This window comes from Sesamum indicum, linkage group LG2 (assembly GCF_026168435.1).
Source record: "Sesamum indicum cultivar Baizhima isolate 11 linkage group LG2, ASM2616843v1, whole genome shotgun sequence".
NCBI classification, from domain to species: domain Eukaryota; kingdom Viridiplantae; phylum Streptophyta; class Magnoliopsida; order Lamiales; family Pedaliaceae; genus Sesamum; species Sesamum indicum.
This window is the reverse complement of record NC_142658.1, coordinates 17,578,280-17,600,574: the sequence shown is the minus strand read 5'-3', so window position 1 is coordinate 17,600,574 and position 22,295 is coordinate 17,578,280. Positions and strand designations below refer to the sequence as shown.

Here is a 22,295-nt window from a genome sequence, read left to right as displayed (position 1 = left end):
GTCATCAAATGAGAACAAAATGCAGCGTCCTGAGGCTGTAAGCTTTCACGTGGAATTTTTAAACAGTACGTCATAAGATTGTACGTACACGCCCAAAACCAAAGAAAGAAAAACTTATATCTTATACCCTACAAATTGTTTTCTTTTTTTGTTTAATTATTATCATCATCATCATTATTCTTACTATTATTATATTTTTATATTTATAAAAAGATGAATGTAATATAATATATATGGAGTGAGGTTAATGTAATATATTTCTTTTTATTTATAAGTACAAAATTATAGCATAAAAATAATAAACGAGGGTAACATTTATGTAATTTATATTGATAATTTTAGTATTTTTTTACCCAAATTCTTACAAAAGAGAATCATGTATAAAAACAGTAAATCGTCGGAGAGAGTGTAATGTAATTTTAATTTTTTTTGAAAAAAAGTATAATTTTATAATTTATATAATTAACATATATAAATATATATAATATAAACTCTCCTGCTATATATCACCAATTGTAAAAAAGAATCTGTGTTAGTAGTGAGAATTACTGTGTTGGGTACCAACACCCCAAAATTGATAAAGAAAGACGACTTTCTGAATCGTCAATTACCCATCACGCTTCATCAATGATTCACGCTGACACACTCTGCGGCTGTGATTTCTCCGATTTAGGTGTTAGGACAGAGGCCACATGCGACGTGCGTGCCACTTAGTGCAGGAGAATCAACAGCAAATCTGTGGCACGTGACTTGTTGTAGTAATTTTGGAGAGGGAATATGGGTACACTACAGACAGTCCTTTCCTTTCATAATCGCCTGTCTTTTGGCTCCCAGAGCTGTGGAGCAACTGCAGCAATCATGTGAACCGTTGACGAGGAGGACCCATCCACGTCCCCTTTCAAACCTTCTTACCATACCTCGGATTCATATGGTAAATTTTACATTTTATAATTTATTGAATTTATAAAAAATGTCGGATGTGAATATTTAAAGTCATGATTGTTTGTGATTTTATCTCATTTAAATGAGGAAAAATGAAACAAAACAGTCTAGATGCCGTGGAAATAATTTTTTATTTGTGTTTTTACGTGAGATGGAAGTGCATGTTTAAGATATATTTTAATTTTAAGAATTTGGCATAAACAAATACGTATTTTGATTGAAAATACTTTACGAGACAAGACGACATTAATGCACAATGGCACAAGTAATCTCTTCCCCAATGTTCTCAAGATCGGACCGAATTGGCCGATTCGATCGAAAATCAAACCTATGGTTGGTCTATGTAAAAGCATAAAAATTAAAATGTTCAAACCAAGAATGGACCGGTGAAAACCGTCCAAAATCCAATCAAAAGCAGTTCAAATTAAAAAAGAAAAAAATAAAAATGAACATAGGTGGTGGGGCTCTGTTATGAGCCTTGTGGAAGTCACTATTCAACTTTAGCTTCGGCCCTTGGGCTTTGTTTTAATTTTAATTTTTATTAGTTTATTAATTTTTATATTTTTAATAGAGTTGATTATTAATGTTTAACACAGTTGAATTTTTAATTTATTCATTTTATAAATTATGAAATTTTATATATTGGTGTGTTATATAGGCATTTATTTTATAAATTATTAAATCTATTTTTGTATATTTCTTCTTAAATTTTATTGAAAAATGATTGTCGTTGTTAATTGAATAGAATTACTTTGAAATTTTTTAAAGCTTCTTGTTTGAACACATTCTTTTTTTAGCTTAATCAATTAATCTCTAGTATACTAACTATAAATATCAAGGCGGATTTTAAACCGTACCAATTTTAGTCTAATGCCTTTGCTTTTTATATTTATTTTTATTTTTGCATTTGCATGAAACGACGACGTTTAAGCCTCACTATTTTGAAGCACGGCTGTTTAGTTGCTTCGGCTCTTGTGGAGATAGCCCTCCACTACAGCATCATTCTTACTACTAGGATTTAATTTTTTTTCTTGGGGTGCAAATGAAACGATGAAGTTTTGAGCTTCGCTGGTTTGAAGTGCGATGTTTTTGGTTGCTTAAGTCCTTGTTGTTCGCTATAGTATTTTTTATTCTAATTATTATTATTTTCATGCATGCCCGTGAAATGACGACGTTTTATGTCTTGCCATTTTGAAGTATGGTCGTTTTGGTAGCTCTAGCGCCTTATACCAATGTCTCTCTGCTAAAGTTTATTTTAATTCACCTACTACTATTTCCCCATGTGCACATATATACATCGATGCCGTTCTATGCTCTCATGATTTGAAATGCAGTCGTTTTGATTGTTTGGTCTGTTATGTCGGGGTCATTTCAGTGCAGTACATTTTATTGTATTTTAAGGAACAGTGCAATTGTTGTGCTATAAAAACATATATGGTGGTTGTTATGATGCCTGTTCATGCATTTGAATTTGGTTGGTGCTTATCTCTCCTTCTGTGTTGGGGGTTTTAAAGTCAGTTTCTCTTTCGCGAGAGATTGGCGGCGATGTGGTTTGTGTGTTACGGAATGGTGTCGGCTATCAAATAGCAGTAGTTGCTTCTTATGCAATAGGTTTATGGATTTCAAATCTCTCCTTGTGCATTAAAGGTTTTTATTAGAATAGGTGACCAGAAAATCAATTAAATTTAATATGTTCTAAGTAATTTTTTTCATTATGTAATATTGAATTATTGAATAAAAGTTATATTCAAAGCATAGTTTGTTTGTGTTAGCTTCACATGTAATCTGCTTTACTGCTTTACATCACAATAAAGCCCACAGACCGATTATACGACCGAGATAGTTGGGTTGCACATTGAATGAAAACTATGAAACCAACTACTGATAATTATTATAAGATGTTTGTTAGAAAACAAGTCTTGTTTCAAAAGGGATGGTTGTTAGAGGGCAAGGCTTATCTCTGAGGGGTTACTTGTCGAAGGGCGAGGCTTATTTATAAGGAAATGCTTGCCAAAGGGCAAGGCTTATTTTGGGGTAGAATCGTTTGAGATTATAGACATTCCATTACCAAGACAAGGGTCGTCCTTTCAGGGTCTTATAGCTCATAAGCTCCACATCCAAAGAACCCAGTTATCTTGTAAGGACCTTCCTACTTAGAATCTAATTTGTTAACTGGCTTTAGTGTGTCAACCCGTCAATTTTAATTGATTTTATAGTAAAAACTAAAGTTAACAGTTTATTAATAGTCAAGTTTAATTATTAAATATTTAAATTCATGTACCCTTAATATTACTTATGCAGTATACAAGATGTATTAGGATAGAAAATATAAGACATCATAAAACAAAAATATCCTAGCATAAGTACATTAGAGAGGCAAAAATAATATTGAAAAAAATATGACATTGTTCTTGAAAAACAAGAGATACGTACTTATTAAAGTATGATAATTATTCAACTTTATTGCATATATTGTCATAATTTCACCAAGCTTTAGTTGATATATATTTCAACACTTAAACAATAACAAAATAGCAATTTACCATCTATATATCCAAAATATCAATTGTTATCCATATTAACAATATTCCTGTATGTGAAAATCATGAAAAACGAAGCTTAATCATAATAGGTTGCTAAAATTATAAGTTATGTTGTTAGGTCATATTTATTAGAATTTAAATTTGCTAAAAAAATTATCTTTAGATGATTAGAAACATTTCACATATGATAGCTCATAAAATTTTAATTTCCTTCAACTATATATATATGCTCTATAAATTAATAGTCTAATTCCATTTTCAAAATATGCTGCTAAAATTATTTTTTATCGTATTTAATTTTTGATGTGATTTTAATTTTATTTGTGTAATACTTATTAGAAAGAAAATAATTTTTCTATATCTATTGTTTCCTTTTCGAAGTACAGAAACTCAAACTTTAGTGCAATGATGTGCATAACTTATCTATTTCTTATCTTTTATGTAATGAAAAAATTGAAATAATGAATTAAGTATAAGTTCCCTAAAGAAGGAAATCAATTGATGATGCAGTATCTTGAGAAGATAATAAAAATATTAAACGATGAATAAGATCTATAACATAGATTTTGGATCTAGCCACCGGATTGAACCCGATGACCCAATTAATATCTTTCAAAATTATAAAAATAGTTTTTTTAAAAATAAACTACTATCATCATAAATTTATAAGTATTGAGATAATAATATATTAAAAGGTTAATATTCTTTTTTGTAAATTTATATATGCATTTTTACACATTGAAATATTAAGAATTTTGAGAAATATTATTTATGAAAACATTAAAACATTTTATAAACTATCTATATCTTTATTTTAATTTATAGAATTATTGAATTTATGTACTTTATGTATGTATAATTACATTAAACATATTTTTTGTATATGTACAAATATATTTTACATAAATATATATAAAACAACAAAAGATTAAAATAATCAGATCGGTTCAAATCCAATCCACTAAGGCGCGAAACCCCCAAGACCCTTTTTAAGGCTTCAAAACCCGTCCAAGCCAAGTCAGGTCGATTCCAACTGGAACCATTGCCATCCCAACATAGACTTCCTACCCTGCGTATTTCTTAGATTACTAGTCAGCTATAGATCATGATGTCAGCCAGCATGCATTGATTTCTAGAACTGCACGGACTAAAGAATGAGCTCTGCCGGAGTTTGTTAGAATTTCTTACGACTAAGGTTAAGCCTCAGCATGCATGGACGGAATTTGGAATTCTGGGATATATGTAGGTTGGGATAAGTTATCACTTTGCTAATGATTACTTCAGAAACAGAATTTCTGGATATAATTTACATATAAAACTTGGAAAATTTTTCACTCCTAAGTGGCCACAGGTCCCCCCAAAGTGACCGGCGGGCTTGATGATGCAATGTCGGATTCTTACTTTGTGTGATGACGACACGGTCGAAGGAGCCCTCTGTTCCCTCACTATTGGTAGCTCGGCAAACATCCAACTCAACTCGTTTGCCCCTCCTGATCGGCATATAAACAATTCTTCCCCAGCCACTCCCGAGATCAGCTCGAGGAACATCCTCTTCTTCATCCTCATCACTCTCACCTGCTGCTGCATCTGTCTCTGAGTAGTCTGAATCATATGAAACTGTATTCTCATCATCCTTTTCGTAATCATCATTCTGAGCTGCTTCACTGCCAAATTGGCTTTCTGACAAATTTGATATTAACTCAATTTCATTCAAATTTTAACAATATAGGGATTCACCAACGGAGGAAACTACTATAGTATAATACAGGATAATTATAGTTTCTGCAGGACAAAATTAAAATGGAAACACTCACCAACTTCGACCTCTAAATCTTCTGGTACTCTTTTAGCATGCATCTGCTTCAATGTTTCAAACTTCATACCATCAAGTGGCCAAGGTTCTCTGCTCAAAGACAGTACTAGTTTTTCAGCTAGAGATCTCTGTCCAGGTAAATCCTCAAACTAGAAAAGGAACAAATTCCTCCAAAGTAGAAAGGAAAATTCAGGAACACTAGAACTAGTAATTAACCCAATATAAGACATAACCAAACTTGATTTGTTCCTGCATATTCTCATTTGGTTTCCACATTCAGCGGAATACTGAACAACCTTAAGAAGACAAAAATGCATACTGCAAAATTGGGGTCTCCCCGAACAGTGGCCTAATTTGCCTAATCTATCAACACAACCTGTCAGATAATAGTTACGCTTCAGTTATTGAAACATTCCCAAGTTTGTCTAACCATTAGATGCAGGATTAGGAGCATGGTTGAACAATAAGCCAATTTGGAAAACCATTGGTCTAAAAATGGTTTCACTTCTAATCCTGAAAAAGGCATTCAAGGGTCAATAGTTAGTTTCAAGATCATCTCATTTTGCTATGATCTCGAAACTATGTAGTATGTAGGATGCATCGTTCAAATGATCTTATAACTGGAAGCCAAGAATTGTTCCTGTAATAATACGCTTGAAATGCGTTTGAAGCTTTAAAAAGCCACTACCCACTAAGCACCAGAATCTCCACTGGAGAAACTATTTGATAGCCCAGAAACTAAACATCTATAATCTGAGTAGGCATGCCACACCTCTCCAGCCCAGAACTGTGGCATAAAATTGGATCATTATGTCCTTTCTTCTGAAAAGACTATGTATGCATATGATTTGGAAACTAAGTTGTAATGCAAGCAATAATTGTTCAACATATCCAATAGAATTCTAGCTGCACACAGAGAAATAAACTATCCTCCAGTCATTTATTTCAGTGGAATTTCCCCATGGAACAAAAATTCCGTGTTATATGAGGCATAAGCAAAGCATTAAGTCTAAGTCCATCTGCAGCACAGCACTTCTCTGGCCTTGACAGATATATGTAAGCACACTGTGTATTCTTTGCATACCACTTATGAGTTACGGTGCTGATAAAGGCAAGCATTAGTGATCTGTTTAAGGCATGAATCATGTCTATAGTTTTATTTCTTTCCATAAAATGATTTGGGGAAAAAGAACACTTGGTAGACTAACCTTGGTCTTGTTCCTCTTCTGAAAGCAACATAACAAAATTTTTCATCTTCAAAGCCACGTAAAGGACCCTTGGATCGCTACAGAAAATATACACCCGACACATTATAACAATTTCTCAACACACAATTCCAAAATAAAATAATAAACAAATATGTTTCTTGCATAACAGAAATAATAGATGCTACAAAGAAAACGAACAAGGAAAGAGGCAAGAATACGTCTTCTGGTATGGTTGAAAGAAGAAAATATTCCAAGTGTATATGTGGTCAGACAAAAATGCGCTCGAGAAATCACCTTGCTTCCACAAAAACTAAAATGCAAAGAGCTACAAAAAATGCCAACATTCTCCTCAACAAGAAGGCTCAGGATGGAGAAAAGAGAGAGAAGAATTGAAAAGAGCAAAGAACAGAGCAGCAGTACTCGGGCTTATTACAAAAGGGATACTCCACGGCACTAGTGATCAAAATTCATAGACCATAGATGCATTGAGCCAGAATAAAACTCAAATTCATCTAACCCTTTGCAATGGCACTTGCATGCAGGAAATCACTTAGGTGTAAATGATTGACTAAGGAATGGAACTGAAGAAGAAAGAAATGAATTGGCATAAACTACCAATTGTTTGCAGTGATGCAATGAAGGAACCAGCAAAATTCCAGTTCCCGAACTTAAAAAATTTTCCCCATGTTTAATATGTGGTATTAAAGTTGGACGGAATGAATACAAAATGATCACAGGGGTACTTACAGGTAATTTAAAACAACATTTAATCAATCTCAAATTCTGAAATCAGACCAAGTTTATCAATGAAAAAGACATAATTTCCTTAACCAAATCAAATTGACTATATATTATCCAAAAGTTGCAAATAACTAACACCACCCAAAGCACATTTCATCAGAAAATCATAGATCCTCGAACAAGATTTAGAAGTCGTGGAACTTCAAAAAGCAACAGTGTAGGAAGAATGACTTAAATAGACGTCTTCATGTGTGTTTATCTATGACTGGTTGCATATTTGTGCAAGTGATTTATCTGTACGAATCATTTTCGATCCGCAAATACTATTAGTGCCTGCAGATAGACTAAAGTCGGTTAATTGCATTAGTGTCACGAAAGGCTTGAAGTAGCATTGGCATAGGCAGGAGGGTTCAGGAAAGAGGATAGAAGCACAGTTCACAAGTATGATGAAGGCGCTGTCATAGGCCACTATCCCATTCTTACATCACAGACAAGTGCTCAGTGTTGGAACTTATAGATGCATTGCACCCTAGAAGATTTTATGCAAAAATTTACCTCACAGGTTGTCGCCACACATACCAACACATTTTACAGAGAAATTTCTTGTTTTACCAGCTTCCAATTCAAATGGTGAATCTTCATTTACATTGAGCTGTGAATTCTTTTCTTACCTGGAATATTTTACTTTTTGGAAATGACCTTTACAATCTGGATTGTTGCCATTCATAGTTTTCGCTATTTGGTTCCAACAGCCATGACATCACAACTTCTTTCCCCTTTATAGTCATTCCAGCAATTTTTTGGCTCAACTGAGTTCCTATGTTCAGTCAATGGAAGGGCAGCTACCTTTTATGTTCCATTTCCGTTTCCGAGTTGAGACACGCTTATTTTATAAATCATGGAACGAAGAACCGGAAGCAGGAATTTGTTTATAGCAAGGCTGGTTTGTGTATGTAGCTGCAGACGGTGTGAGGAGGTACAAGCGACTGGTATATGGCGGCAGAGATGTGAAAGTGTTCATGATGGTGGTAGATAGTCGTGGTAGCAACAATAGACTCGTCAGTGGAAAGGAAAAAGAGGATAGCAGACACTTTCTCACTTGGGTTTATTGATGCATATGTTTGGTAAATGGACCTTCTCCTTGCTCATCGGAATGGTCCAAAAACATGGACAGAGCAATAAGAGAGCTCATGTAATAAAGTTATCCTAGAAATGGGTGCTTCCAGAAATTACTTTTTCCATGATAATTCAGGAAGGGACTTGGCAAGGACAATTTTATACCTGCTTGTTCCCCCATATCAAGTGTCTCTCAATAGTTCCTTACGCATATGCAAAGACAGACAATCTTCTACTTTTCATGAAACTAGGCAAACTCCAGGATTCAATGCATGGATAACAAAGTGCACATCTCAGAGAAAAGTGTTCAATGATTGATTAATTAATATCACACACTCTAAGCTATGCATGCAAAACTGGATAACACAGGGAGCATGAACAAATGTATGTACTACAGAAAAGTGGGGCTCTTGGAGAAACCTTGTACAACCGTTGGGATGATGTCCTCTCCAAACGTTGAACAAAATGACAGTATTTGTCTGTATTGTGCAACGGACAAGGTCCATCATGGGGACACTGCAATAAACCATGGATGTTTTATGAACTTGCAATCTTTTGAGCTCCAGGAAAATACAAGTCAATTGCCCAAGCAAGTACAAATAAAAAATGTAGCTTATAAAAGAGTAAATCCGTCACTTACTGGAGCAACTATAAATGCACCGGTTTTAAGTGTCATCAAATCCTTAGAGGCTTTATTGGCTGCATGCTGCAATTTGCGGGTTCTCTGAAAATTATAGAAACCCACATTCAGTTTAGGGATAAACAACACAAAGAGGGCTCCAGAAAACAGAACAATGACGTTACCCTCTTCTCCATCCATAAGATGTGCGATCGCATTTGAGATATGATATTTGATCCTTGTGGTGTTCCAGGCTCAACCAAGACCTGATCCACAGTAGGAAAACGCAAATTGAAGAGTGGAAAGAAAATTTTTCCAACTTCACATCTGTGCATAGGAACTATCATGCTAAACTATTATGACAGTCATCCCAGAGAACTTCTATCATATACAAGTATGGCAAGAAATCAGTTTATGCCAGAACCCTAAGTTGCATAACAACAGACGAGCAACTAGGTTCCACGAACTAAGAACTCCCTATAGTCCAAAGAAAAAGGAAGCAATTCCTGGACATTAGAACCTCTAATATTATTTGTCCTGAAATGTCAATTATACCCCTCGTATATATAAGGCATTAACTTCTCATGGTTAACTCTTTATATACACAAAAGAATACTTTTGGTGTACAACTACTTAAAACATATAATATTCAGCTAGATCATACAGATCTTCTCGAGAAATGCCAAAGATTTTTCAAAATTAAAATCTTGCCCTTTCTAATAGGGTCGATCAATTATAAAAAGGAGAGAGCGATGAGTCATTTATTCCTCGACCTCAAGTTAGAGGTTATGTTCTGCTTGGTGAATCTTATCAAATCAGTAGGAAGGTGGTGCCTAGTTCCACTGAACTAGAGACATCTTTCTTTTCTTTTTTGCGGGTTTACATGGCATTTAGATACTGATCCCATCACTACCAAGCCTTGGAGTGTTTAATAGTGCTCTGGATTAGTTATTTATTGGGTAACACTACATGTATAGATTTACATATTATACAAAAGATCCAACAGAAAATTCAATTATTTTTCCCATGTGGATTTAATAAAATAGAGCAAGTCTGCTAAGCTAAATCCTATGATCGATCTATAATTCACAATCGTATCTATGAATCCTAAGAAATTAGTGCATCCATTTTAAAGAAATGCTTTCTATTTTAATATTCATGAAAAACATTTCCCTTTCCCAATTTAGCAAATTTTCTATCCTGCAGTAAAAGTTCAACTACCCTCAAAGTAGTCCTCTTAGACATGTTTCCAATTAATCTTAATTAGTTCAAGTTTAGCAAAAACCTCTCTTGGCTCATGAAGTGTTCTAAACCCTTTCAATCTATGATGTAACATAGTAATTTATTATTTACCAGATAAAAAGGAAGTATGTCCAAACACAGATATATCATATCAAGTATAACACTCTTTGGGGTAAAAAAATAGGAAACGTCAGTCTGAGTAAGGAATATGCACTAGCATTTATACAAATCAAGTTTGAACTTCATACATTTGATGCAATCATCAATACTCATGTCAGCAAGAAATGGAAATATAACAATGCCAGTACAACACCTGAAGAAGTGGCAAGTATTGGTTAAAAATAGTGCCGATCAACATCATAGAGTTCCCTATCTGAATCACAAGATTTGATATGATCCACCTTGCTTACAATACAAAATAGGTAGGCACAAAGATATATTAATGTTGTATATCTTTTTTAATAAAAATGTAGTCCAAATGCAAAACAAATTGGAAATATGGTACTCGATCTTTTTAAAAAGTTAAAAACAGATACAGAGACATCACAGACAAGCACCAAGTGCATGAATAACGATGCAAGATGATAAAGATGAATCCCCTATCCTTTCCTACGTATCAACTACCAAGTGTTGACAATAGGTGTGACTTTGGAACACAAGAAGGCAAATAATTAGGACCCCACAGGCAACACCTCACTGGCTCACTCCCATTCCAATTTCTTGATTCAATTAAATTATTGCACATGATGCACACTCCAACCAAGTATATCTTTTTCACCAATAAATATGGCAAAGTGTCAAGTTTCGGATTCTGGAAGTTGGACGTGTGCTAACTCTCACTTTTTTTTACTTCAAACAACAATAATTTTTCCACTTATTTGTGAACTACTAACTACACAGTCATACTCCCAGTTGCACTTTCTGTTGGACAATTCTGTTGATACCGGCTATGATGCCCTAAGTTACCCATGTAACATCACAGTTTGTAATTAGTGAAACTATCTCCTAAACTTAAAATCAGAATCCTCAAGAACCCAAGGTGAAATTCTTTCCAACAACACAAAACATTAACCAATACGGTCGTAAAAGACTACTTAACTTTTGTGAATAATATCCCTGCCCCATTGTTAAAAGCTCCTTCATAATTGAAACACCACACCACCCTTCTTAGGTATTTATTCAACTTCAACCTAGTAGAGCCTCTTCACGTTCCACTTAAACCATTGATAAAGATATCTCAAAGATCTTCCAAATTTCTTGATTTCAACCCTCATCAGCCCAAAAGTCACTGTTTACTACCCATTTAAATACATCACCCTCAAGGTTACAGGGCAGCTGATATTAATGGTGCAAACCGAATATTTTCCTTTATGAACCTAAATTTTCATCTTTATGCCACCAAAAAGTTTTTCCATCGTTTGCATACAAATAAGTGACTCTTGCTGACATCTTATGATCAGATTGATTTCTGAATTTCCAACAGTCACAACAACTTCAGCCTTATGCTTCTAAGACATCCATGACCTACTGCTGCAATCAAACAACCTATAGAAATGCTAGTTTCTACTAATATCTGTCATTTTGTGTTGTCATTGTAGTAAAAACAAATTAACATTCAACTAGGGAGAAAGACACACTTGAAGGCATGTTCCATAAAGATGCATAGTTAAATCTAAAATAAAGGAAGAGTGTAAAGGATATCCACATTACACGATTAATTTCATCCCAACTTTAAGTAACACCATTCTGACTCTATCAGATTACATGTGCACAAGACATTAAACCATTGGGTTCAATTCAACTTTTACCAAGATGTCTGCTGTAAGATCCCAAAGCTGGCGCACGAGAGTAATTCTGTCCTTTAATGAGGGTATTTCTCCAAGCACGTAGGACTTCACAAAATAGCACAAAGCATTAACATCAAACCATTGAAAACATATAATATTTAGTATGATAATCCAAAAGAACCCTGTCAAACTTGCAAAACATATTTACTCAATTCCATCAGCATTTCAAAACCAAAAAGAGCAAAGATGTATAAGAGTAATATTGAATGATACTTACAGCAATAACCAGATCGTGTCGTCTGCCAGACTTATTAATATCCTTAGTCAATGATTGGATGCTATCATAGCTTTGAATTAGAGGCAATTTTCTTAAATCTGCAAATGTTACCCAAGATACAAATCAGAATTATTTCGATGATATAGTAGCATATTTTGTTTAAATTTAAATATATAAAATGAGCACCTCTATGGAAAATACATATGTTTAAATTTAAATATATAAAATCAGCACCTCTATGGAAAATACATATGCATTATGCATACATATAAATAGATAGATGCATTATGCATCCAAATAAGAGTAGAATGCCAAAAGAATGTATAAGACACCAATGTGAATGCAAAAGAGTGATAAATCAACTTTGTTTGAACATATTTGACCACTTTAGCATCCACTAATTCTTTAAGTAGTCAACACTAAATATGAAATGAAGGCATTGACAAAAATAAACATGTTAAATGAAATGTTGTTAAAATAATAAGTTGCAAATATAAATACAACTTGAAGGGCCTAAATTGGTATAGATCACGAAAGAGATCAATTTAGTCCATAGGTACTGTATAAACAAAATTCACATTCTTACTAGAAGATTTGATTTAACTGTAGTTTGAAAAGGATCAAAATTCTTTAAGCATATTACAACTTGACGTACGCGTATGAGCAGAATTTGGCACCACTTTCATGACGCAAAACAGCATACAAAATCAAATAAACCAAAAAAGAAGTGCAACTTACAGAAGTGGCAAATGCCACAAGCATGGTGTGAGCAAAAGTTCAAGTTCAAACTAGAAGATTTGGCTTAACAGTAACATTGATAAGGATCTGAATCCTTTAAGCAATTAAATCTTACAATCATCTCCTACAATGTGCCGGGATATGGGATATGAAATTTGTACTCATAACTTTCTGGTAAATTAAGTTCCAACTGTATTTGATAATTAAAACCATAGTAATCAGTGGCGCACGGTTAAGCCAAGGGCTCCTATCGCGGGCGCTTTTTCGAAAGATGGCTCAAAATATAAGAAACAATCTATATATCTATTAATTAGTACTATTTTGACCAGATTAATGTATAAGGAATTAAATAAGACATATAAAACAACAAATTCAACATAACAAAACTTCATATAATTAACACGACTAATGTTGAACCATTGAAGGATAGCAAAAGTCCTAAAGATTCAAATAAATCCTAAATAGTCTATCAAAAAACAAATAAGCCTAAATCTAATCATCTGATTCTACTTAATTAAAGAAGTAAATAACATAATCATAGACTACAAGTTTACAAACAATTACATAATTAAATCAAAACAGTAATAGACTAAAGTTCTAAACACTAGAACAAAGAGGAAAAAAAACCAGAGGTCCAGTCACGCAGCAGCGGCTCAACTCAACAGTGAACAGCAGCGGCAGACTGCTATGGAAGAGAAGAATTGAAGAAGAAGATGCAGTCGCAGAGGAAGAAGAGAACCGAAAAAAGAAGAGGCGGGAATGAACAGGATACTCATGCATGCATGCAGAATATTCATTTATGCTGAAATTCCCTTATTTATTAGGGTTTTTTTTATGGGCCCAGGCTGCCCAGGCCCGTCTTCATAAAGGCGCGCGCCACTGGGCAACACCTAAATGGCGCCCATAGGCCGCGAATGGCCCGAGGGCTGCGCTTCTCGCGCCTCGCGCCATAGCGCACGCCACGGTGCACCATTAACTACTATGATTAAAACTCAATTCGCAAAGTGAGCTAAATAATCACTTTTTTACTCAACTCTCTCACACACACGAATGTCCATGCTCACACAGAGATTATTGTTTGCTTCGGTGCACTTCCTATTTATTTGACATTGTTTGCACATTATGCATAATCTCAAACTTGCCTGTAGGCCCTGTACTACCAACATACACAGGATATGTACAGCTCATTTACAAAAATTGCAAATGCGATTGAAAAAACAAGATTATCACGTGCATATGGTTCTACCCTTAACTAGGCTCTGCCCTGCTCGTTGCATTGATTGTGATGGCTCCACCAAATTAATCCGCTCCAAAGACCCAGGCCACACCTCCATCATTGCCCTAACAGATTGAATAAAAGTTAAATATAGAAAAAATAAAAATAAAAACAATACGCTAGTAAAATAATTATCTAATAACCAGAAAATAAACAAACAGGCTCACCACAATGCTGAACCAGTTCCTGCCCCAAAATCAAGTACTTTAGCTGGAGTAAAGTCTGGAACTCTTCTTCTCACCTAATAATACATTTTAACTAACAAAGATCATTTTCACATCTCCACACCTTAATTATGAATAATAGTATTCCAACCATTCAAGATTAGGGTACCCCCTCATATTTGATAAGGAGCAAAAGTCACGTTAATTTTCTCTGAGAAACATATTTCACCAAATAATACCATTTCGCCTAGAATAAAGGATTTATTGAAAAAACATTTTTCCAAAGCATTAAGCACCTAGACACATAGAATAGCTATGTAAAATGCAGCAGCATTTTAGCTAGGACAGAGCGAATATCATTATGCATATGCAGTTAAAAAGGTTAAAAATCGTAATATCACAAACACCAATCCTCCAAATGTTAATACATTTCAAGCAATAAAATGCATTTTACAACTTTCAGAAAATAAAGCAAATTTGCACAATCCTTTTCTGGGAAAAAATGCATATTATTCTCTCAGGCAAGAAAAAGAACGAAACCAGTAATGCAAAAATGTAAAAGAATTAATTATAAAAATAGCGACAAATCATAGCCATGCCCAAGCTCACGTGCACACTCACTTTTATACCTCATTGAGGACACGGTATAGGGCAGAGTAGACTGCAGGCATACGAGCAGCCACATAGGCGACTGTTTGATCTTCTTGGTATGTAAGACCAACATCGCCATAAGCAGTCTTTACTTTCCACCTCTGTGAGCATTCCATGGCCTTGAGTGGATCTTCCACAAGCTCTTTTGAGGTTGAGCTTGGCAGCAGCAAGTTCACTTCCTTAATTCCATTGAATGACTGCGACAAGCTCAACACTTTCCTCCTCATATGTGTAGCTTCTTGCTCTACAATACATAATTTTGGGTCAGCAATTCGTGTTTAGAATTCAACACATGGAAAAGCAGTGAATCTAAATTCCATCATATTTTCCTTTTAGAATACAGAATTTGAATTTTAAATACTGGCGAAGGTAGCTTTGTATCACAAGAAACGCCATAAAGCTTCATAAAATAAACATATAAAACTCTACATTTCATAATTAGATTTACACAAAATTGCCATTCTCATTTTCCTTCAAAATAAGCTGACTGAAAATTTTAAGGATTCAATAAAAAATCAGAATCACATTGGCATGAAGTATGGCATCTACAAATTTGTCAATATGTTATCTCTAAATTTTACCTTGGAGGTACTTCTTGATGGCATGGCGGAGACGAACGGGTACGATGTGGCAGCGTTCAGATTGTTTTGCAGCGAGCTTTAGGGCTTCAGCAGTGAATTTTGGGAGGGTTTCGGAGATTGCAGAAGACATTTTTGTTTGGTTGAGAGCTCCAGTTCTGGGGGTTTTAGGTGGAAAAAATGGGGTAGGGTTTTATGAGAGTATATTATATAGAATTCACATATAATGCATAACATAACATTTAAATTTTAAAAAAAGTTAATAGAAAAAAGTTATGCTTATATATCTGTATCTATAATCTATGTCTACATGTATACTAATATCTATATCTATACTAATCTGGAGCTCGAGTTCGAGCTCAGCAAATTGTTTAGTTCGAGCCCACCGTACACCCCAACAGTCTCCCCTTCACATACCAAATCAGTTCATATCCATTTTCATTTCTTGAAGCACCAAACCGACACAGAGAATTCAAATTGGTGTATAAGAATAATATTCTATCATTCAAGAATTACTTATCTCCAATAACAAAGATTTAACAATGATAAACTTTAAATATATGTCCAAACCCAAAAAAAAAACTGCTGATTGTAGATTTTATTTTTATTCTTGGGAACACCCAAAAGGGTTTTCCAGAATAGCTCGAAATGCAATTGGAGATTTTTGGAGAATTCAATAATATGAATTAGTGCTGATTGTAGAACAAAAATATTAACAAGAATAAAAAGATTAGAACAACGACACAAAAATTAAAGAACCATTTTCTCCTCATAGGCGCCGCCCACACACACAAGCGGACGGTGAGACCAAGACTATGGGATGTAATGGCAAACCTGTTCGAGCTTCTTGATTGCCCCACACAACAGCAATAGCCTTCCTCGTTACCGGTGGTAGATGGATTGGGGCTTGCAGTCGTTGCTTTGGGGTTAGGGTTTTAGCCTTTTAGGATTCTGATTTGGAAATTGGGGAGGAAAAAAAAAACAAACATAATATTTGGATTCATTTTTTGAGTATTTTGTTGTATTTTGTGGAGATAAAAAGAGAAAAATAAAAATAAATAAGTATATATTATAGATAGTAGGTATGTTTGGATTTATTTTTGGAGATAATTACAGTAAAACCTCTATAAATTAATAAACTCTCTAAAATAATAAAATCTTTCAGTCCCGACTTGGGCCTTTGTAAAAAAACATCAAATTCGATAAGATAATAAGATAATAATTTTTCAAAAATCCTTTATAAATATTAGGTCCCATTAAAACTCTAAATTAATAATTCATAAATATTATAATTATAAATATTATGGGTAATTTATTAAAATATGAAGTCTGTAATGTTTTACGCATTTGATCATTCATTGATGATTTTGCGATAACTTTTAGATGAGAAGACATAATTGGGTGTTATGAATTATTTTAAGTAATTCCAATAAATTGATACATGCGTCTGTGAATATAATAGTTAATTGTATACAATAAATTGATATTATACATGAATATATTTAATTAGTTACAAAGAATTGATTGATGCATGAATTTAATCAATGAAACATATATGAATTCATTTATTTTTAATACATATGTATTAAATTTGCTGAATTTAAAAAGTCTCTTTTTTAATTAATAAAATGTTAATTTATCAATAAATTAATATCTCTAAATTAATAAAATTTCATTGTCCCAAGTTATTAATTTATAAAAGTTTTACTGTAATTTTCTTTTTTTTCAGCATGTAACTGATAAACTTTGAATTAAATCTAGAAGTTGCAAAATTCATTGTTTCATCAGGCAAATGAGAAGAATTGGAAGCCAAACTCTGCTACTATTTTCCCTAAAGCAAAATTTGAATGGATAGGTTTGAATCTGAACGAAGGATTTGAAAAAAAAAAATCAAATAGCTCTCCGTTCAATCTATATTTGGATAATTGGATTGATGGGTTTGAATACGAGGGAATAATTTAGAGAAATAATTTTTTTTCGTATCAAAAGAATTTGAATTCTATCATTATTTAATAAAAACACAATTGAAGTTAGAATTCAAGGATTTAAACTCCTTTCAACTTAGAATTATCCATCGATTCAAATATAACCTAATGTTGTATTTGGATGAATGATTTTGGATTTGAAAAAAGAATTTGGAGACACTACAAAACAAATGTTTATTCCATACACTATAAATCACCACAGCTTAAAAATCATAGTAAATCAATATTATCTACCACGCCTAGACAAAATCAATGCGAAAACTTTAGTTATAACTATTGTTAATCAGCATTCTTCATGGTTTTTCCTATGGCCAAAATATTTATCATAACTTTTAGCAGTAGGAAATGTTTCGGACTCACTTGCAAAAGCAACAACTAATAGCCATTGCACAGCCGTGGTTAATTACTATCGACCATGATTTTTTACTTGTAACCAAAATAATTAATCATAGTTTAAAAAATTATATTTCTTCCAGTGAGGAAGAATTTCAAATGACACCGTATCAAGAGAATTTGAAATGTTATTAAATAGAGCTCATGTGAGAATCGAAAAATCCCGATAACACAAAATTATCCAAACAAATTGAGTGAATTTATTATTATTGATTTCAAATCCTCAACCCCATATCTATAGCAATAATATTTCTATAAAATAATTTGATAGGGTTTGCTTTAAAAATGAAATGAAGATGTAGAGGGACTGAAGGAGATATTCATGTTATGTAAGGTGGGAAGCAGATGATGGTGGGAACAACTCTAAAGTGAAGTATTTAAATATAGATGTGACTGGAAATTGATAGAACTGCTATCTGCGACATTGTTGAAATCAAGAGGATTTGGGAATTAAATGTTAATTGGTTCTTTGTAAAAATATCAAGACTACGTAATAAGTTTGCACACGGTCAGACTAAATGGGCACACGGAGCAAATTGGGGCGCACCAATCCCACCCCCGACTCCCAAATGATGTATTTTGCGATATGGGGCAAAGTGCCCGAGGCAATTTTTCATGTCGAATATGAATTACCATATTAAAAAAAAAAAAAAAAAAAGAAAGAGAGAGAGAGAGAGATAGAGAGAGAAGGAAATATAGATGTAAACATGAGCCACATTGTGTTGTCCAAATACTTTGTTGTTTTCCTGCAAAGGGATAGGTCCCTGTCGTGTTCTTGGCCCAAAACACCCTATTTTGCCCCCCACCATTTCCTCAACTCCCATTCCCCAAAAGAAGCCCGGCCCCAACATCAGTGGGTGCATGTGTTTGTTCCTGTGAAAGATAGATCATGAGTTTGAGCATCCGTATATAAATTGAGGAAATTAGTTTAATTCCTCCTTTGCTGGAAAAAAAAAAAAAAAAAGGTTTGTGTTCTTTTTCTTTTCCTTTTCTTATATTTTTTTAAGGATAATTGCACTCCACTCTTATAAAGTTTGGTATAATTACACGTAGACTCCGTATGATTTGAAAAATTATATTTAACATCCTTGAATTTTGCTTCCATCTAATAAATATATCTCTTTGTAAGTCAAAATTCACCAAATTTGTTTATTAATGGAAAACTGAATGAAAATGATATTTACCCTTAATTGACTTATTACTGACTTATTGTGGATCGCACACACACACACATATATATATATATATATATATTTTTTTACTAAGCCACCCTTATAACAGTGAAATATACCTCATCGCTTACATTAATGCGTGAAAATGTATGAGGGTAATTTGATTATAAAAATATTTATTTGGCATGCAATAAATCAATAATAAGTCAATAAGAGGTAAACATAGTTCTTTTTTAATTTTTTAGTTAATATCAGCAAATTATGTGAATTTTGACTAACGAAACGACTTATTTGTTGGACGGAACCTCAGGGGTGCTAGATGTAATTTTTAAGCAACAAGAGGTCTACGTGTAATTACACTAAATCACAGGGAAAGAGAGTGTAATTATCTCCTTTTTTTTAAATTAGAATGGTGGGCAAATGCATATAACCTCTCGTGATATTGCAAATTAATAAATTATCCCCTATAAAAAAAATAGCAAAATACTTTCCTATATTTTTTAAATGAAACAATTTAACACCTTAAACGTTGAGGTAATATGTTCTATTTTAAAACATACAGAAATATAAATTCATATTTTTTTCACAGGGGATATCATAAGGGGGAAATTGCAATAAACCCTAAGAATGGAAGATATCAACGTTATTAATTTATTGAATCCATCAATTATTGGATTTTTTCAGCCAGAAAAAATATTTTTCTACTTTATATTTTATTTCCCTGACCCATTAAAATTTAAAGGTGAAAGCTCGTGATTAGAAAATCTGGAAAAGCATTTACAGAAAATCAAACAAATGCAAGTTATTAAGCGCATTTACTAATTAAGTGGTAATAATTTTGATTTTATTACAGTATAATTATTAATAAAAGTATAAAATTATTGAAAATAATTAATGATATATTTGTAGTGATAACTCAACCACAATAGAGATATAATGATAACAATTGTATGATGTCATCGGTTCGTCATTATATTTACGTTATTAATTATTATAAAGGGTGTTTAGTTAAATTTATTTAAAAGAATTTATAGACTCGTGCATTTTATAAAATATGTTAGAGCTTATAAGATGTTAGATCTTATTTTAAAAATAAGTTCATGAGATGTTATAAGACGTTTGTACTGATAAATTTATAATTAATTTGAGGGTAAATTACAATTACCTCCACTGAAATTTGGCATAATTATAAATACCTTTTCGTTGTTTCAAAAATTACAAATACCTCCTGATATTTGATGAAATTATATAATTCGTGGATAGAGGTATAAAATTATCAATTTTGCCCTTACTGTATTTTTAATTTTTTTAAATTAAAAGTTTGCATAAAATCGGATGGATTGGATGGAAATTTTTTTTAAAATGATAAAAAAAAAAATCCACTTAGTCCATAAAAAATAAAAAATAAACAAAATTATACTTCTTAATCCATAAGGGCATTTTGGTCAGTTCACCATAAAAAATGAACTGAAACTTAACGAATTTGGCTAATTGTTAGACGACTGTTAAAATTAGGGTGGTATTGATAATTTTTTAAACGACGAGATATATTTATAATTATATCAAACTTCAGGAAAGGTCATTGTAATTTACCCTTAATTTGAAGAAAAAATTATTAAGATTTTATAAATATGTTGGCAATTCTTTACTGTTTTTTTAAAAGGGTAATTGGCATTTTGCACCATAGAATTATATAATGGATTTGCGTAACGAATTTTATGTTATGAAAATTACACTTTGCACTCTTCAATTATATATTTATTGGCAACACGTTGTAATTTCCGGCGAATTTTGTCGCCGGAAAACTGTGGAAGCCTGTATTTGATGACTCTTTTGGCACTGGACTACAACACTTTAATCAAAGAAGAATCAAAGCCATAATTGCCACAATCAACATAAACTTGAATATGTAATTATAGGTCTTGGCCATTTCTTTCAAATGATTTAGGCTGTGTTTGCGTCCGCTTAAAAAAGTATTTTTTAATTTTTAATTTTATAAAAATATTTTTGAAGTGTTTGGAATGTCAACTTTCGCTTGTAAAGCAGTTAAGGAAAACGTTTTTAAACCAAAAGTTAGAACCACCTTGCGGGGTGCTTTTAGTTGCTTTGTTTATTTTTTTAAAAATAAATTCAACTTTATTTTTGACTAATTTACCCGTATAATATAATAATCTTAATTCAATTTTATTATTTTTAATTTATTTTTAGAATTGTATATTTAAAGTTGATATCAGAGTTTTCGAATAATTTAAATTTTAACAGTAAATAAGTTTACACTTTCATATATTTAATATTTTAAGTTTTTTATATTTTATGTGCTATATTACTAATGATATTATTTCGTCCACACATTATTATTTGATTAACTAATAAAATAATTATTTTTTACAACCATGCAAGTTTAATTATTATGTATGAATCAACAATTATATTACTTAGTGGGTCCATTATCAAATTAAACATATTTTTTTAAAACATAAATATGAATACTAATCGAAATAAAATTTATAATTTTTTGTGAAAAAATAATTAGTAGTGACAAACAACAAGTGAAATAATAAGCAAAAGATCAACATATTTTTAACACATAGGGACAAAATAGTCTTTCATCAATTAAGTTTATTTTAGAAGGTATTTTTCTCCAAACACTACCCAATTTAGCTTTTATTTGCTTTTTACGTTTTTCATTTTGCTACAACTTTCAACTTTCTCTACAAAGCTCACTTTTTGACGGGCAACATATAGAAAACATATTTGGAATAAAAATGATGAAAATAAAAATAATTAAAAACATTTATCCCATGAAAAGGACATGTATGATCATACATATCTTCTTCCAAAGTCAGCTTTTACTCGACATGTTTGTAGTTTGAAAACATGTCCACAATTGCTGTGTACTATTTGAATACATTCTACAAAGTGCTGATTCACTGGGGGATAAATACAAAAATGATACCATAATATAGGCTATTTTGCGATTCAGGTACCGTACCTTTTAAAATATTCTGGATTAGTACCACACAATTGAAGACATGGCAAAAGTGATACCG

The 22,295-nt window shown here is 32.6% G+C and overlaps 1 protein-coding gene across 1 annotated transcript; it reads right to left on the bottom strand.

The window, feature by feature from the left end:
- Positions 1–4,698: 4,698 nt before the first annotated feature.
- LOC105156031 (copper ion binding / methyltransferase) lies at positions 4,699–16,688 on the bottom strand. Its single transcript, XM_011072058.3, has 13 exons — positions 16,530–16,688; positions 15,699–15,853; positions 15,096–15,361; positions 14,470–14,543; positions 14,273–14,367; positions 12,289–12,386; positions 12,033–12,116; positions 9,168–9,248; positions 9,004–9,087; positions 8,784–8,879; positions 6,507–6,583; positions 5,300–5,388; positions 4,699–5,165 (listed from the first exon to the last, which is right to left on the bottom strand). The coding sequence occupies exons 2-13, from the start codon at positions 15,826–15,828 to the stop codon at positions 4,792–4,794; spliced, it is 1,548 nt and encodes a 515-aa protein (XP_011070360.1). The 5' UTR covers positions 15,829–15,853; positions 16,530–16,688; the 3' UTR covers positions 4,699–4,791.
- Between the last annotated feature and the right edge of the window lie 5,607 nt (positions 16,689–22,295).

What these genes read in the sequence shown, in the direction of transcription:
- LOC105156031 (XM_011072058.3), bottom strand. Translation starts at nt 15,828, where the DNA reads ATGTCTTCTGCAATCTCCGAAACCCTCCCAAAATTCACTGCTGAAGCC. An exon ending in AGGGCAGAGCCTAGTTAAGG is followed by an intron (nt 12,387 to 14,272) that starts GTAGAACCATAT and finishes TAACATTTGCAG; the next exon opens with ATTTAAGAAAATTGCCTCTA. An exon ending in GTGCATTTATAGTTGCTCCA is followed by an intron (nt 8,880 to 9,003) that starts GTAAGTGACGGA and finishes GGTTTATTGCAG; the next exon opens with TGTCCCCATGATGGACCTTG.